The 17,153-nt window shown below is 44.8% G+C and overlaps 1 protein-coding gene across 1 annotated transcript; it reads left to right on the top strand.

The window, feature by feature from the left end:
- The first annotated feature begins 9,126 nt into the window (after positions 1–9,126).
- Map6d1 (MAP6 domain containing 1) lies at positions 9,127–16,860 on the top strand. Its single transcript, XM_008830665.2, has 3 exons — positions 9,127–10,323; positions 14,009–14,126; positions 14,836–16,860. Exons 1-3 carry the CDS (start codon positions 9,959–9,961, stop codon positions 14,914–14,916), a joined length of 564 nt encoding a protein of 187 aa, XP_008828887.1. The 5' UTR covers positions 9,127–9,958; the 3' UTR covers positions 14,917–16,860.
- The last annotated feature ends 293 nt before the right edge of the window (positions 16,861–17,153 follow it).

Genomic DNA, 17,153 nt, shown 5'->3' with positions numbered 1-17,153 from the left:
AAGGTCTTCAAGCTAAACTTCCGCCCCCTTCATTCTCTGAGAATGCTTCTTCTTTCACTCTCTCCTCTCCTTTGGTTCCTCAGTTTCTAGAACGTTGTTAAGTGCTCTCTTACCATCACCAGTCCTCCAGGCATGCCCAAAACATACTGAAAACCGACTGCACACAACCTAGGCTCAGATGGGTAGCTCCAACACGCAACGAAATAAATTACTGCATCTATTATTACTTTGGTAGTCCTTCAGCTCACAAATTTCTACAAGTTTGGCCTTTAGAAAGGACACAGTGATGTTACTACTTTTGATTTCCAAAGTGGGTCCTTGGAATTATGGTACCAATAAAAAGACTGAGCATCAATTGAGCAGGGAAGGAGTTGTTTTTTTTTTTTTTTTTTTAATTTGCTTCTTTATTTTCTATATTTTAGAAATTAATATTATAGAAATATTTCAACATACACAAAAATAGAGGGAAGAGTAACATATCACTCAGGTTTAACAGCCATCATACATGATAAATGTGTCAATTTGTCAGCATTCTTTTCATCTGGGTTATTGAAAATCAATGTAATGTGTCATATATTTTATGATTATTGCATCAAATGTTTTAAAGGAAAAGATATTTTAGAAATTAATATTATAGAAATATTTCAACATACACAAAAATAGAGGGAAGAGTAACATATCACTCAGGTTTAACAGCCATCATACATGATAAATGTGTCAATTTGTCAGCATTCTTTTCATCTGGGTTATTGAAAATCAATGTAATGTGTCATATATTTTATGATTATTGCATCAAATGTTTTAAAGGAAAAGGGTTTTTTTTTAAAGCACCAATACAATACCATTATCACACCAAAATTAATGACCCTTTTATCTCATGAAATATCTAATATTTGAATTTATTCAATTGTCTACTTTTATAAATTATTATTTTACAATTATTTGAATTAAGAACCATATAAGGCACATACAATTATTTGATTTCACCTTAAATCACAGTCTTTTGATTCTACTTCGCTCTACCTTTGATTTGCTGCAATAATTTTATCATTTAAAAGAAAGCCTAATTTACGTGATTGAGGAGATTGCTCATTCAGAACGGTAGTTGACTTTGAAGGCCAAGGCCAAGGACATGAGTTGAATTCCCTGAACTCACATAAGAAAACAAATAATGCTGGGTGTGGTGGCCCTCACCTTTAGTCCCAGCACTTGGGAAGAAGAGGCAGGTGGATCTCTGTGTGTGAGTTCAAGGCCAGCCTGGTCTACATAGTGAGTTCCAGGCCAGCTGGGGTTACAGGAAGACCCTGTCTCAAAAAAAAAAAAAGAATCCATCTAAGAGGCTGGAGATCTCTCAGCAGTTAAAAGCACTGTCTATTCTTGCAGAGGACCTGGGTTTGGTTCACAACACCCACACGGTGGCTAACAACTGTCTGTAACTCCATTTCCAGCATTTCCAGGGGATCCGATGCCCTCTTTGGCCTCTGTGGGCATTGCACGCACACAGTACACTTACATGCAGGCACTCATACACGTAAAATAAATAAAGGCCAGGTGTAGTGGCACATGCTTTTAATCTCAGCACTTGGGAGGCAGAGGCAGGCAGATCTCTGTGAATTCAAGGCCAGCCTGGTCTACATAGGGAGTTCCAGGCCAGCTCAGGCTATAGGGAGACCTTGTTTCAAAAAGACCAAAAACAATTTATTACATTCTCACAAGTACTCATTATTCTCTTTGGGGCTGGAGTGATGGCTCAGTGGTTAAGAAAACTGGCTGTTCTTATAGATGACCTGGGTTTGAATCCCAGCACCCAGATGGCAGGTAACAACTGTCCATAACTCTAGTTCCAGAGGATCCAACAGCTTCTTCTGTCCTCCTCGGGCATTGCACGGCATGGGTGCACTTACCTACATGCAGGCAATGTATGTATACACATAAAATAAAAATAATATATAAATAAAATATTTTTTAAAAAAGAAAAAAACAAAAAACAAAAAACTAGCTACATGGTATGGTGGTGAACATTTGTAATCTCAGTGCTTTAGAGACACAGACAGGCAGACCTCTTGGCTCCTTGGTCAGCAAGTGTAGCCTAGTTGACCAGTTTCAGGACACTGAGAGACCTTGTCTCAAAAGCAATGTTGACAATGTTTGAAGATTGACATTTGAGGTTGTCCTGTGGTCTCTACATGAATGTGCACGCACATGAATTGTATATACACATACAAATACATGCATAAAACCACTTAGAGTCTTCAGAATATGATTATTGCCCATAATAACCTCATAATGCCTTTGAATACACTTCCATGTCTCTTTTACTACTAGGAAAGAAGTTGGATGTGAAAAGCAGCCTGCTGATACAACCCATTTCAATTTCTTCTGCACAGGTGCTAACACGTTTGTCAATCGGGGGTTCCATTTTCACTGCCTGACTTTGCTGTCTTGAACACTGACAATCAATGCAGGGATTGAGTAACTTCCCAAATACTTTCAAGTGTTCATTTTTTAATTTTAGCATTAAATTTATTGTGTTATGAATCATACTTCCATAAAGTAAAATTTCATGAATTCACTACTGGGTTAAATACTAAGATATTAAATAAAAGCCTTAATAAATAACTGTCTTCTATAATTTTACTTTCGTGCTCCAAAGATGAAGATATTTGATTAGAAGCTTTAGAGATTTCCAAAGATCTCATGGATTTAAACACATTCATTAATTATTAATGCTCATTAATCCGCTAGCTGGCGTTCCTGGGAAGCTCAAGCCATCCCAGATTTCAACCTCTCTTCAGATTTCTTTACATATACTAAATAAAGTCTCTATGTCCTCTGAACTACCTTAATTTTGATTGATGTGTTTCTGCTTGCTTCTTTTGTTTTCTTTTATTTGATGCTGATGAGCACCAATTCAGAACCTCAGATATGCTAAAAAGTGCTCTATCACTGAGCTACACATCTTGCCCCTCCTGTTTCTCTAGTATCAAGATACTGTAAGTATAATCTCATTCTATGCTCAGAAACTGCACTTTCTCCAAGGTTACCTGGTTATTTTATGGAAATAAATAAACTGCAACTTTGTGCTGTGTGGTGAGAATCATTGATTGGAAAATGTGCCCTTTGAAAATTTCATAGACGTACATATGGTGATCATATCCACTCCCTGCTCCAGTTTTAGTTATGGTTTTGAGTTATTTTTGAATAGATATTATTAGAGAAAAAGTATTTAAGGATAAAATGGCTCAAACATTTATATTACAAATTTAAATTGGGAAAAGAGCCCCCCCCTTATGCAACTCCACATTTCTTCTATAAATATCTTCTGCTCCCAAAAGAGAAATCGTTTTTTCAATGATACCTACACAATTACTCAAAAGTTTTACCTTACAGTTAATTTCTACAGTTTCTGACAAAAATACAATGCAATGGAAAAACAGTATCAAAAGAAAAAGCAGTCTGGTGACAAATGTAGCTATTAATGGCTGATACTTGATACAGTAACAATACACAGTTAAAACAGTAAAACCATTTAAAGGCTCTTGGAACATTTTCTTTTGATGGACATTTATTTTATTTTCAACTTTAACAATATTTATTTATTGTGTATAATATTTTGCCTGCATATAAGCAAGGGCACACAGGCCACAGAGACCAGAAGAGTACATTAGATCCCCTGGAACTGGAATTTTGAACCATTGCTAGCCACCATTTGAGTGCTGGGAACTGAACCTGGGTCCTCTGGAAGAATGGCTAGTGCTCTTAGCTACTGAGTCATCTCTCCAGCACTTAAGGATTCATTTTTAAATTAAATTTGTATTACTTTTAAACAATATAATTTATATACAAATCAAACAAAAACTATATTCCAATAATAAATCTATACCAAATTTCTCTCCTTTCCATTCTATTTGCTGTATCATCTATTTAATTTTGCAGGTAGCTCTTATCTAAATTTTGTTTTTTATAAACTTAAAAAAATTATTTATTATTTTTATTTCATGTGTATGCGTGTTTTGCCTGCATGTAGGTAAGGGCACCCATGCCATGCAATGCCCAAGGAGGTCAGAAGAGGATGTCAGATCCCCTGGGACTGGAGTTACGGACAGCTGTTAGCTGCCATGTGGATGCTGGGATTTAAATCTGGATCTTCTGCAAGAACAACCAGTGTTCTTAACTGCTGAGCCATCTCTCCAGCTCCCTAAATTTTGTTTTTTAAAAAAATCCCTTGAAAATTTCATATATGTACTACATCATGAACATATTCACTCCCCACTCCTCACTCCAACTCTCCCACTCCCCTAAAACAAGTTGTGTATGTGATATGCATATGACTTAATCTCTAGATAGCCACATATATTTTTGTAGCCTGACTCCAAAATATTAAAACTATTCATTAATACTCTTTTTTTTTTCAGCTATAGCAACCCAATAACAGAAGTCTTGGCAAAGTGCTAATTGACTATAACATACCAGCACTTACCTACATGTGAAATGGGTTAATGGCTTATAACAATAAAAATTCCATTCCATTGTCCCAGCTTTTCCCAGTAGTTACACCCTAAACATTTATAAAATTTGAAAAATTTCCTCTGATGTGGTCATACATTTAGGTAACTTTCTAGCACAATAGGAAAAATCAATGTGTATAGTTCTAGTAAATACGCTAGGTCCTGGTGTTTTTTCATCTTACCTCTGAACATCATCTCAATTTTCTTCTTCAAGGATGAGTGGATGTGCCAAGTTTAGATTCGTTTCTTTAAGGGGAGAGACAGTACCTATCATCATAAGGAATAAAACGAACCATGAACCAGTATATACTTGGCTCATGTGGAGTGAAAACACAAGTTTTCCCTTCAGCAAGGAGATCATCTCAGACACCAGAGCCTCTATGAGGGCCAAAGAAACTTTCAGCGCATTGGTGTTATTGCACTCAGACATTCTTGTTCTGGTTATTTGCCATTTTGCTTACAAGTTGAATAATGTTTGATCTTGTATACTGTGCACCAAACTTCAAGAATATATTATATATATTTTTCTAGTACTGGGCATTGAAGCCAAGGGCTCTGCATGCTAGGAAAATACTCCACCAATGAGCTACAACTCTAGCTCCAAGCATAAAGTGCTTTTTAAAAAAAATTTGTTTTTATCAAACTTTGTTCTATTTCATACAGAATATCTCAAACAATCTGAATCATCTTTATAGAACCCTCCTGGAGCCCCCCGACTGGAACCCATACACTCTCTCCTGAGTAAGGCCCACTGTGTCAAGTCAGTGTCCCCAGATGTTCCCCAGTGCAAGTCCATTCACTTGCAGAGGGAAGGAGATATTTATTCTTGGTCAAGAATTGGAGGCATGGGCGGTCAGAAGTGGTTGTAGAGCATGCCTGTAATGCCAGCAGCTGATAGGTGGAAGGACAAGGTTCAAGGTCCTCTTGACTTCAGATGAGTTCAAGGCCAGCTTGGCTGGCCTACATGACATTCTGTCAAAAACAAACAACAACAACAACAACAATAATAATAATAATAATAATAAAACCCCAAACAAATGGGACTGGAGAGATGGTTCAGCGATTAAGAGCACTGGCTTTTCCTGCAGAGGACACAGGTTCGATTCCCAGCATCCACATGGTGGTTAACTACCATCCATAACTCCGGTTCCAGAGGGTTCAATGCCCCCTTCTGTTCTATGCTGGCATTACACAACATGGGTGTGCTAACATATGAGGCAGAACACGCATACACATAAAATATAAATAAAATTTTAAAAATCCCCCAAACCCAGAATGCCTGTAATCTCAATACTAAAGAGAGAAAAAAACCAAACCAAACCAAAACCCCCATGTATTCTCAGTACTAGGTGAGTGAGGTAGCAAGAGTGTTACATGTTTGAAGCCAGCCTGGTGTCATGAGTGTGCTATGTCAGAAACATAAACATATTTGTGTCTTTCTACGATGTCAGAATTTATTGAATAACAATAAATTCACAAGGCATGACGACTTCAAGAGCAGCAATTTACCAGATAGTCCCACTTTCCTTAATAACCCTGACCAACTTGAACACTGATTCTTTTATTCTGCATATCACACAGTAAGTGTATATGTATATGCATATATGTAGGCTAAAGAATGCCTGCAAATATAACTCATCCACTGAAAAGGCAACAGTTGAGGAGGTGAGGAGCTTCAAAGAAAACAAAACTTTTGGAGAAGCCAAAGCTGGGAAACTAATAAGGATGAAAGAGTCTCTGCATTGACAAACCTAACTCAGCTAGAGAGGCTACTGGCTATTGGCTGTAGATTCGGGCTGCAGGATAAGTGCTGAGCTGAAGAAGGGAGGTGAATCAAAGGGCAGGACTGGGTCCAGATGAATGAACAAACAGCAGACCCGCAAATGAAAAGACAGACAGGTCCAGATGGGTGAACAGGTGGACAGGCAGATGGCAATTCAAGCAAGTCAAATCAACAGGAAGGACTAACTTGGGCGGAAGACCCCTGGGATAGTTGGGAGTTCTCTGCCTGTTGGTCCTTGATACACATACTGGATGCTCAGATGACAGATTTGTGGGGACCATCTCCATCACAATGTTAGGTGTCCACTTCTTTGTGGGGTCCAGGTCAGGGAACTATCCACTTTCCTTGGCCTGGGGTGTCCAATAATAAGTTTTTGGATCCGATTTCCCTGATATTATTTTAATATGGCCATATGCCCTGGCAGTCTCAATTCACTCCAATTATTTGTAATGTGGCAACCATTCTACTCCTAGGAATAAGTAATTTATCAGTCTGTGCTGTGTGGGTAGTGCAGACTCATCCTCCATCCTCAAAATAGAATCAAAAGCTGCTTGTAAAGTAAAATCTCTCAGAGCAAGGCACAATCTGGAAAACTAATTTTATACAGTATGAAATAATTTAGAGCAGGGCACAGCCTGATCTCAGCACAAGATCTATGCGGAGAATTCAAGGTTAGCCAGAGCTACATAGTAAGACCCTGTCTCAAAAATAAATAAATAAATAAATAAATAGATAAGGAGGAAGAGGAGGAGGAGGAAGAGAGGAAAAATGGAAATAAACCTGCAAATCAACTTCTTAACCCTTTGGGGTTTAGTTTTAAAGTAAAAGAAATGAGAGCAAGGCATAGGCGAATAAAGGATGAATGGGGGACATTCCAGGAACTCGGTGCTATTTCTCTTCTCTCCTTTCATGATTCTCTCCAGTTACTGCATGGGCATTGCTAGTGCAGTCCCTCATCTCTCCAGGTCCTGGACTGTGGAGACTGTTTTTCCAGCTTGTCTTGAAAGTGTCCTGTACTGTTCCATATGGCTGACAGAGGCCAGAAACACCAGTCATTCCCTGTTGTCTCTGACAAAAAACTTAACTTCTTGTGTGGCCATCAAGGCCAGCTGTGGCTGATCTCTCTACCTCTGGCTGATGTCTTACCCCTCACATCTTCCCTGCCTTCCCACCTGGCCCAACTCTCCTCCCTTCGGCAAATGAGTCAAGGCTTGCCTTTATCCAGTTCTGTTGCTAACATTTCTGCCATTCAGAACACTAATTGGTCTTTTTGAGACAGGGGCTCCCAGTAGCCCCAGCTGACCTGGAACTCACTATGTAGACCCGGCTGGCCTCAAACTCACTGAGCTCCACCTGCCTCTGTCTCCCAAGTGCTGGAATTAAAGGTGTGTGCCACCACGCCCAGCAACACTAAAGCTCTTGAGGACATCCAGCATTGCCGTAGCACACGGCAAATGCTCTTTCACTTTTGTTTGTTGAATGAACAAGTAAAGGTAGGCAAATCCCTGGGTTCAATCCCCAGCACTACAAAAAAATAAAGAAAATGCTCTTTTCTGTTGTTGTTTTAATAGGGTCTTATGTAGCCCAGGCTTACCTTGAACTCACTTCTAGTGTGCCTGTCTCCACTTCTCAAGTGCTTGGATTACAAGCATGCACCACCATGCCTAATTTTATCTGTAAAACAGTATTTTAAATTTAAAAAATATTTTATTTATTTCATTTTTAACGTGTATGAGTGTATTACCTGTGTGTGTAAATGCACCTGTGTCATGCAATGCCCAGGGAGGTCAGAGCAAGGTATAGGATCCCCTGGAACTGGAGTTAGAGATGGTTGTTAGCTACCTTGTGGGTGCTGGGAATCGAACCTGGGTCCTCTGCAAGAGCAGTCAGTGTTCTTAACTGCCGTCTCTCCAGCCCCTTATTTTAAATTTTAATATTTTTCTTTATCTGGCCTCTGTGTGGGGGTATACATGCTACATTATACGTGGAGGTCAGAGGACAACTTGGGGGACTCATTTCTTCCCTGCCACCATGGGATCCTGGGGATTGAACTCAGGATATCAGGCTCTTTGTTGGCAAGCATCTTTACCTGCTGAGTCATCTCACAGGCCCTAAAACAGTACTTTAACTTCCAACCTTCATCTGCCAGGTTGACTAACCCAGCGCCCTGGCACCCAGTTCGTAAATGCAGCTTGTCTGGGTGAGGAGAGCTATGGGGTCCCCCACATGAATCCTTGGTAAGAGGCTTTCTGAGCCCCAGACTTGTGAATGTGTGTTCGTGGTAAGCATGGTTCCTCTTCTGTTGCCTGTGGGGTGGCAGTCTGGCTTGGCTGCTCAGCTAGTAGCAGTATGCTTCTCTGCTACAACTTTCAGCTAAGAGAGGCAACAATGTTTTGGGAGATGATCTGACTGACTGGCCAAAGCAGCACTGCCATCCTCTGAGGTGCAGATGGATACCTTCCAAGTGCAGCCTCGAGATGGAGCTCTGAGCAACTGACACTCCTACTGCATCACTGGCAGTGGGTCTGCAGTGCACCTGTGCTGTCCTCGGGAAGCCTTTCAAGGATGGCCAGGGAATCGTCTGTGTATTAAACTGACATTTAGCCTGGAGGATAACTCTCTATTGAAGCACTTATGCATGTTCAGGAGGGAAAGTTTGGAGAGTAGTGGCCAAAGTTTAATGGCCACTAGAGGTTTTAGAACCCCGGGAAGACCAATTGGCAGCTAATGCCAGTTCTTTAATTTTTTTTTTATTAATTTGAGACAGGGTCTCCCTGTAGCCCCAGCTGGCTTGGAAATTGCTATGTAGACCACACTGGCGTCCATTATTGTGTGTGTGTGTGTGTGTGTGTGTGTGTGTGTGTTGTGCATGTTCAAGTGTAAGTTTGAGTGCAGAGGCCAACAGAATCCAGAAGAGGGTATCAGAGCCCCTGGATCTGGAGTTATAGGTGGTTGTGAGCCTGACATGCGTGGTGGAAACTGAACTCGGGTCCTCTGAAAGAACAGCATGAGCTCTTTCTTAACCATTGAGCCATCCCTCCAGTTCTTATGCCAGTTCTTAGTGAAAACTAAATTGGCTGCCACAAATTTAAACAAGCATAGTCAAGGCAAATAGTCATTCACTGGCTGATTCAAATGCATTTTTTTTTTTTTTTTTTTTTGGAAGCATGGTTCCAAGTCTTCCCTGTGTTACCTTCATTGCTGCCCATGGAGTCCAGCAGCCACCTGGTATCCACAAAACCCAACAGAGACCCTCTAGGCCAGCCAACTGAGCCCAGCTGCAGGCACAGGGTGATCGGTGAGGAACTATCTTCATCCGGTCCTTAACCTCTGAGAAGCCAGGTCCGATGTATAAGGTAACATTTAGAGAACTTTGGGTTCAATCTTGAAAGCCTTCAAGTTGGACAGAACTCAGGCGGTTTCAGGTTACCGTGGTGACCAAACAGCTTCTCTGGTCCTAGTTATTTCCTGGCGGAGCCTGGCTCCAGCTGCACGCAATGGAGGCTGTCAAGTCCTCCCCCTTCTGGAGCAGCGCTGCGCGGAGCAGGCGCGCGTGGGGAGCCCGGCGGGCGCCAGCTGGAAGCCGGGCGGGCACGCGGCGGGACGCGCGGGGAGCGCGGCGCCGAGTGCCGGCGGCGGTGGAGTCGCAGGGCGCGGGGCCGGAGGCATGGCCTGGCCGTGCATCAGCCGCCTGTGCTGCCTGGCGCGGCGCTGGAACCAGCTGGACCGCTCGGACGTGGCGGTGCCGCTGACCCTGCACAGCTACTCGCACCTGGAGAGCGAGGAGCCGGATCCCGGCGGCGATGCCTGGCGCGGAAGCCCGACCCCCGCAGGCAGCCGGGACCTGGACCCGCCTGTGCGGCTCACTCAGTACCAGAGCGACTTTGGTCTGCCGACGGCGCCCGCAGGGACCCGACCGGCCGCGCGAGGGCCCGGGCCCGACGGCCGCAGCGGCAGATCTTCCGCGCCCGGGGTCTACCTGCTGTCCATCGGGGACACGGAAACAACTGGAGTCGCGACTACGTCCTACAGGTACCTGGCTGGGGCAGGAGGACGTTTCCCAACCAGCGGTGAGAAGAAACTGAGTCTCAAAGTCGGGGTGGGGGTGGGGGGCTGGAGCCTGGCTTCCGCACGACGTGGAGAATAGCAGGCGGCCTAGAGGTCACTTCCTAATTCTCCTGACCCTGCAGGAGCCTGCCTTCCGTGCTGCTCCCTACCTGGTGTCCAGGTTGAATGCACACCTCATAGCAGAGCCTTCTGTTTCTGTCTTCCTTCCAGTCCGCCTCCCTCCCAGCCTGCCTTCCACTGAGCATACTACTCAGCCTCAACTTCCGTAGGGTGGGCACAGGCCAACTCCCAGTCCCCAGGGCCAGTACTCCTCTGGGGACGTCAAGACCCACAGCACGGTGGTCCTTGATGTTCTTAGCAGCTCTGCTCCTGAACGAGTGAGGGCTTCCTGTCTCCTACTTTTTATGTATATGTTTTGCCTGCATGTATGTTAAGTGTGCCCATTCGTGTAATGCCTAGGGAAGGACAGAAGAAGTCTGGATCCCCTGGAATTGGAATTACCGAAGGTTGTTAGCCACTATGTGGGTAATGGGAACAGAACCTGGATCCTTTGCAAGAGCAGTCAGTGCTAGAAACTCTGTGAGATTGAGGACATCCTGGTTTACAGAGCAAGTTCCAGGCCAGCTGGGGCTACAGAGAGACCCTGTCTCTTTTTCTTTTTCTTTTTGAGACAGGGTCTCCCAGTAGCTCCAGCTGGCCTGGAACTATGTAGACCAGGCTGGCCTCGCACTCACAGAGATCAGCCTGTCTCTGCCTCCCAAGTGCTAGGATTAAAGGTGTGCACCACCATGCTGGCCCAACCCTATCTTAAACAAAAACAAAACAAACAAAAAAAGAGGCAGCCAATCTCTCCAGTCTTCCCTTCCCCTGGTCTTTTCTTTTGAGACAGGGTCTCCCTGTAGCCCCAGCTGCTCTGGTCCTCCTTACGGACACCAGGGTGGCCTGGATCTCAGAGATCTCTGCCTGCTTCTGCCTTGAGCACTGGGATTAAAGGTGCACACCAACACACATGGCTTCTGATTTTTAATGTACAGACCAGCACATATGAACTCATATTCCTCCAGGATGCCAGTCTTACAGTTGCATTATTATTTTAAAATCTTCTAATTTATTATTAGTGACAGAGAGTGAGAGCAAGAGCGAGAGTGAGAGTGAGAGCGAGGAACCAGAAGTGCCATAGGACAACTTGTGAGCTAGTACTCTCCCTCTGTGGGTTCTGGGGATCAAACTCCGGATGTCAGGTTTATGCCCTGCTTTCACTCTCTGAGGTATGTCATCAGCCCATGTTTTTTTCGCCTGTTGTGGATGTTTGACCATGTTACTAAATGTTATGATTTTTAATAAATGTGCTCCATGTTAGCTTTTTGGGTATACATCTATATATCCCAATATTATTTGTCTCCCTAATTTGGGACCCCTAATTTGGTTATTGCAAGTATTTAAATGTTTAGGAATTTTGCCTCTAGATTCGTTGAAAGTGGGATGGGAGCTCAGAAGTAAAAGGGAACAAAGAGGTAGCTCAGTGGTTAAGAGTGTACTGCTCTGGGCTGGAGAGATGGCTCAGTGGTTAAGAACACTGAGTGTTCTTGCAGAAGACCTGAGTTTGAATCCCAGCACCCACATAGCAGCTAACAACTGTCCATAACTCCAGTCCCAGGGGATCCAACAGCCTCTTCTGACCCCCTTGGGCACTGCATGACATGGGTGCACTTACCTACATGCAGGCAATACACGCATACACATAAAAATATTTTTTAAAAAAAGTGTACTGCTCTTTCAGAGGTCTGGTTCCTAGCACCCATGTAGGCAGCTCACAACTGCTTTTAACTCTAGCTCCATGGTATCCAATACCTCTGGCCTCTGCATACACCTGACAGGCCCTGGCCCAGCTCTTCCTGGTACCTAAGACTCCCAAGTGTTGACCACAGCAAACACCAGCTTTCTTACACATGCCACTTGCCCAACAAGGTTCAGCTGTGGCACTGCTGAGAAACAAAGGCTCCTTTGTTGACTCCAGGGCCTGACCTGGGGGGAGCAGCCTAGTATTGGCCAGCACTGGCCCTGGCCAGCTGGCTCTGTCTCCATGGAGCATTAACAAGGGCGCCTATGGTCATGGAGAACTGCCTTCCTTAGCTCACCATCTAGTAGTGACAAGACTAAGAGGTCTGGTTGGCTTCAACTAAGAGGAAGTGAGCCTTTTTCTGTGAGCAGCATAGGTCTAGGCTGGGCCAACCTGTCCTTTCCCTCCAGGGAACTGGCTCATGGGAACTAACTCACAGGCTGCAGAGCAGCCTGGAGTGTTGTTTTTTAGATGGCTACTATAATCACTCATTAAAAAAAAATTTATTATTTTTATTTGTTATGAGTGTATTGCCTGCATGTAGGTAAGTGCACCCACGTCGTGCAATGCCCACGGAGGACAGAAGGGCTGTTGGATCCCCTGGAACTGGACTTACAGTTGTTAGCTGCCATGTGGGTGCTGGGATTCGAACCTGGGTCTTCTGCAAGAACAACCAATGTTCTTAACTGCTGAGCCATTTCTCCAGCCCCATAATCACTCTTTTCAAACAATTTTATTTTTATTTTATCAGTGCTGTGCCTGCCTATATATAAGTGCACCCGTGTCATGCAATGCTTACAGAGGCCAGAGGGCACTGGATGCTTTGGAACTAGAATTTATGGATGGTTGTTAGCTGCCATTTGGGTGCTGGGATCTGAACCCTGGTCCTCTGCAAGAGCACTTAAGTGTTCTTAATGGCCGAGCCACCTCTCCAGTCCCTTAAACATATTTTTAAAGGTTTTTTTTCCCAGTTATGTGTATTTGCATGTGCGAGTATGTGCACCTGAGTGCAGGTGCCTGTGGAGGCCAGAAGAGGGCACTGGATCTCCTGGAGCTGGCATTACAGGCTGCTTGATGTGGGTGCTGGGAACTAAACTTCATTTCTTTTAACTGTTAAGCCAACTCTCCAGCCTCTTAATTCACTCTTTCAAAAATTCTTTTTTTTTTATTGTGGATGTCTGTGCATGCACATCCATGAGCACACCACAGCAGGTATGGAGAAAAGATAACTTGTGAGAGTTAGTTCTCTCCTAACATATGAGTCTTCAGGATTGAACTCAAGTTATGAGGCACAGCTGAGCCTTCTTTTTCTCTCCAATATAAGCAGGTGTTGAGTACCTTTGCTGTGCTGGGCACTGCCTAGGTTGGCATTTCTCCTGGACCTAGGTGGGCACCACGGAGGTGATAGCCTTCACTGGTCCTGGGCCTCCAGGGCTCCTCGTAAGTGGTCTGGCTTCCAAAAGAGCAGATGTGGGTCTTAGGAGGGTTGAGCACTGCATTTGTCTCTTCTAAGGAGACACATACTAGCTGCTGCCTGATGTTCACAGCATGCTGGAAATTTTTTGTCACTACTTTTAGGGGCCAGGTAGAGAACTCAGTGGTAAAGGGCAGGATGGCTACTGAGCTGCCTTCCTGAGCTGGGTCCATCTGCCAGGGGCACCTGGTGTTTACAGTCCTGCTTATGCAAAGGAGATAAAGGATCATCAAGAGCTAAAACAGGATCTGCGGGGGACTGAGCTTGGCCTTTCAAGAATCCCGGGCCCAGGGATGACTGATCCTCTGCAAGATTGTGATTGCATTCTGTTGCAGACAGGAATTCCAAGCTTGGACTGGAGTGAAGCCCTCAAGATCCACAAAGGCAAAATCAGCCAGAGTCATCAAAACCCACAGCTCTGGATGGGACAGCAGCCCTAGGGCCAGCTTCCAGGTCAGCCTGAGGGTGGTGCTGCAGGGGCTGGGAACACAGAGGCCTTTCCTCCAGTGTAGGGATTACAAGTTAGATTGTGGTGATATGAAATGGCATTATGGTTAGGGACAGCAGTGCCCAACCAATAATCCATAACAAGAGAAAATCAAGCTACTTCTTTGCCATTGGCTGGTTGAGCAGTTCTCTAGTGCTGTCCTCCCAGGGGGAGCAGTCTGCCTGCCTCCTAAACTCTGGCTTGCCCCTTGACCACTACTAGGCCTAGGGGCTTCCAAGGGTGAGAACATAGCTCAGTGGTAGAGCACAAGCCCAGCATGTACAAATCCCCCAGTTCCATCCTCAGCACAGTCCCCCCCATCAAAAAAAAAAAGGGACAGGATGGCTCTGTGGCACACGTGTGAGGCTCTGGGTTCCACCCCAGCATTGCAAACAAAAAAATCAAAACACATTTGTGTAAAAGGGGGGAGAAGCTAGAAGGGAGTTGGGGTGAATAAGCTTCTTGATCTCAACTTAAAGGCAGAAGGGAGGAGAACAGTTCCATGGCATGCTCATGTCCCCTCTGCAGCCCACTAGAGCAACACTGCTCACTTTGGTAAGCTTCCCCCACTGCCTTTCAGGTCAGCTCCTGCAGGGTGCAAGGAATTCTTTTCTCAGAGGCAGGGTTGGAAGATGAGGAAAAAGCCCACTAATATGGCCATGCTTCCCTTTTCAGGTTCCAGAAGTGAGGAAGAAGTTTGTGCCTAATCCCTCAGCCATCTTTCAGACTTCAGCTCCCCGGACTCTCAATGTGTGATCCTCGGGTGTGTGGGCAGCAGAAATTTTGCCAGCTAGGGAAGCTGAGGAGCATGCTCAGGACCTACCAGCCTGGCTTGGTCCTTTGCTGACAAAAGCACAACTGCTGGCCTTGGGTGTGGCGTGGAGCAGAGGCAGAGGGATAGGACACCACCAGTGCCACTCAGGCTCTTTCAACCTCCTCTAGCAGTGGGTAGAGGCTTCCTTATATCTTTTTAATTGCCGTTTGATTGTCCTTCAGTTTTAAAGTCTGAGAAACCTGAGGATCAATTCAGTTGTGAACTGAACTGGTCTGTGAGGAATATGGATATATCAAGCCCCTGGTAGACTTGTGATGTCCACTTTGGGAGATTTTAATATTACTTGATAACTTTGATAATCTCAGGCAGTATCCTCAGATCTCTCCATAGTTACCCACATGCTTAAGAAATCTTAGGTTATCATCTGTACAGGACTCATGTTGCTGCGTACTGATGAAGTCTCAGACGATCAATCACAGGGTTTTAATTTTAAACATGTAATTTCTTCACAGCCAAGAGGATCTTCATGTTCCAACAAAACATTTCCTAGGATGAGTGAATGCATGGGTGACGCTTACTCATGGACGTTTCCAAAGGCCGAACCCTGTATTTTATATGGAGTCCCTTCCTCCCAATAAAAGGAGGCCTGGAAGGGAACTAGTATGCATACCCACTAGGAATTGGGAACACTTTTGGAAAGCATTACCTAGACTAGCCATTCCCCTCAAACCCACTGGCTCACTCTTAACAGTGGCTGGGAGCTCACTACATGCCGTGCAGGCAATTCATTTTGTCTTTGGAAAGCTCTTTTGTTTCCGTAAATTCTAGCCAGTGTGGCTGTGTTGGAACAAGCTGCTGGTTCCCCTTTGCACAGCAAACCTTGAAACAGCAAGAACCTATGCCCAAGAGGCTTAGCAGTTGTTGGTAAGGAACTGGATTTCCCTATGGCACTCTTCAGGTCACAGGTGGTTCTAGTCTACAGAATAGGCGGGCCACACCTTCCTCATGCCAGCCCCAAAAAATGCTCTGATGGGGAAAGTTGAAGTAACCAAAGGTCCTGTTACTTCAGGTTCATCAGTCTACATGCTCAATGTTTCTAAGAGGGAGGAAGAAGACTGCCTGCTGAGCACCTCAATGTAGGTGGTGAGAGGATTAATTACAATTTACCAAACAAGAGTGTATTCTTTTTCATTCATCTGGTCTCTCAATAATAAGGACTTTACTGTGGCTCTGCTAGAATCCTTGAAAGCCTGTCAACCCTGAGCCCTTCTTGATGAGGGCTGCAGATAACTCCATTGTAGATGGGCACTTCTCCCCATTTCAGCCCTCCTACATCCTCATGCTAAAGCTGTGGGAAGCTGGGCCGCTAGACCCAACCTGCTCCCTCACTAGCTCTGCACAATGGGAACTTCTGTTTCTACATCTGAAAGGGAGGCTGTTAGAATTCAATGCTTAGCACAGTAAAATGAAGCATGCTCAGCCCTAGAACTGTCCTAAGCGCCTTTCCCCTAGGCACTGCTCAGTTCCCACTGTGGCCACTAACATGCCTCACCCAATTCCTCCTGCTGTCCAGTGATCATATACCACATAACTGAGCTTCCCTCCCCCTCCCTGACCTGTGTTTGGTCTCTTAGCTCCATTGCATCTGGCTAGCATAAAGCATTCCTGCCCCTTCCTGCTTCCTGGCAACATAGCACTGCAGTGGCTGTGGAGTGGGGCCTCCATGCTTGAGAGACTGAACTTGTAATGTATTATATGGCTCTGAATAGATGCTAACTCCATAGACCTCCCCACCAGACTGCATCAAAGACTAGACATGGCTCCTAAAAAGTCCCTCCCTCTCATTCCTGATCTGAGTAAGGTCACATAACTCAATGAGTGACCCAAGAAACAACCAAGACCAGTCACAGTTATGTGTACCCAGCTGTGTCGTCACTTTCCTATTACCTTCCCTTTTTTCCCTGTCTCCTCCAATTGTATATGAGACAGAGAGAGAGAGAGAGAGAGAGAGAGAGAGAGAGAGGGAGAGAGGGGGAGGGAGGAGAAATGGACTGGAAGACTAGCAGGGTTTCTGAGAAGGGAGTGCCTGTGCGTGTTCCTGTACGTGCAGGTTCATGTGTGGAGGGCAGGGAACAACCTCAAGTGTTCCTCAGGCACCATTCACCTTTCTCTTGAGAGTCTCTCACTGGCCTGGAGTGCAGAGAAGTAGGAGAGGCTG

This window comes from Nannospalax galili, unplaced genomic scaffold (genome assembly GCF_000622305.1).
Source record: "Nannospalax galili isolate Female #2095 unplaced genomic scaffold, S.galili_v1.0 scaffold2875, whole genome shotgun sequence".
NCBI lineage: Eukaryota > Metazoa > Chordata > Mammalia > Rodentia > Spalacidae > Nannospalax > Nannospalax galili.
Note: the sequence above shows the minus strand (reverse complement) of the source record. Positions and strands in the feature narration are given on the sequence as shown.

Bases quoted from the DNA above. Each gene is read 5' to 3' on its own strand.
- Map6d1 (XM_008830665.2), top strand. From the start codon at position 9,959: ATGGCCTGGCCGTGCATCAGCCGCCTGTGCTGCCTGGCGCGGCGCTGG. The intron at 10,324-14,008 runs GTACCTGGCTGG...ATTCTGTTGCAG, and splicing joins GTCGCGACTACGTCCTACAG to ACAGGAATTCCAAGCTTGGA. The intron at 14,127-14,835 runs GTCAGCCTGAGG...TTCCCTTTTCAG, and splicing joins GCCCTAGGGCCAGCTTCCAG to GTTCCAGAAGTGAGGAAGAA.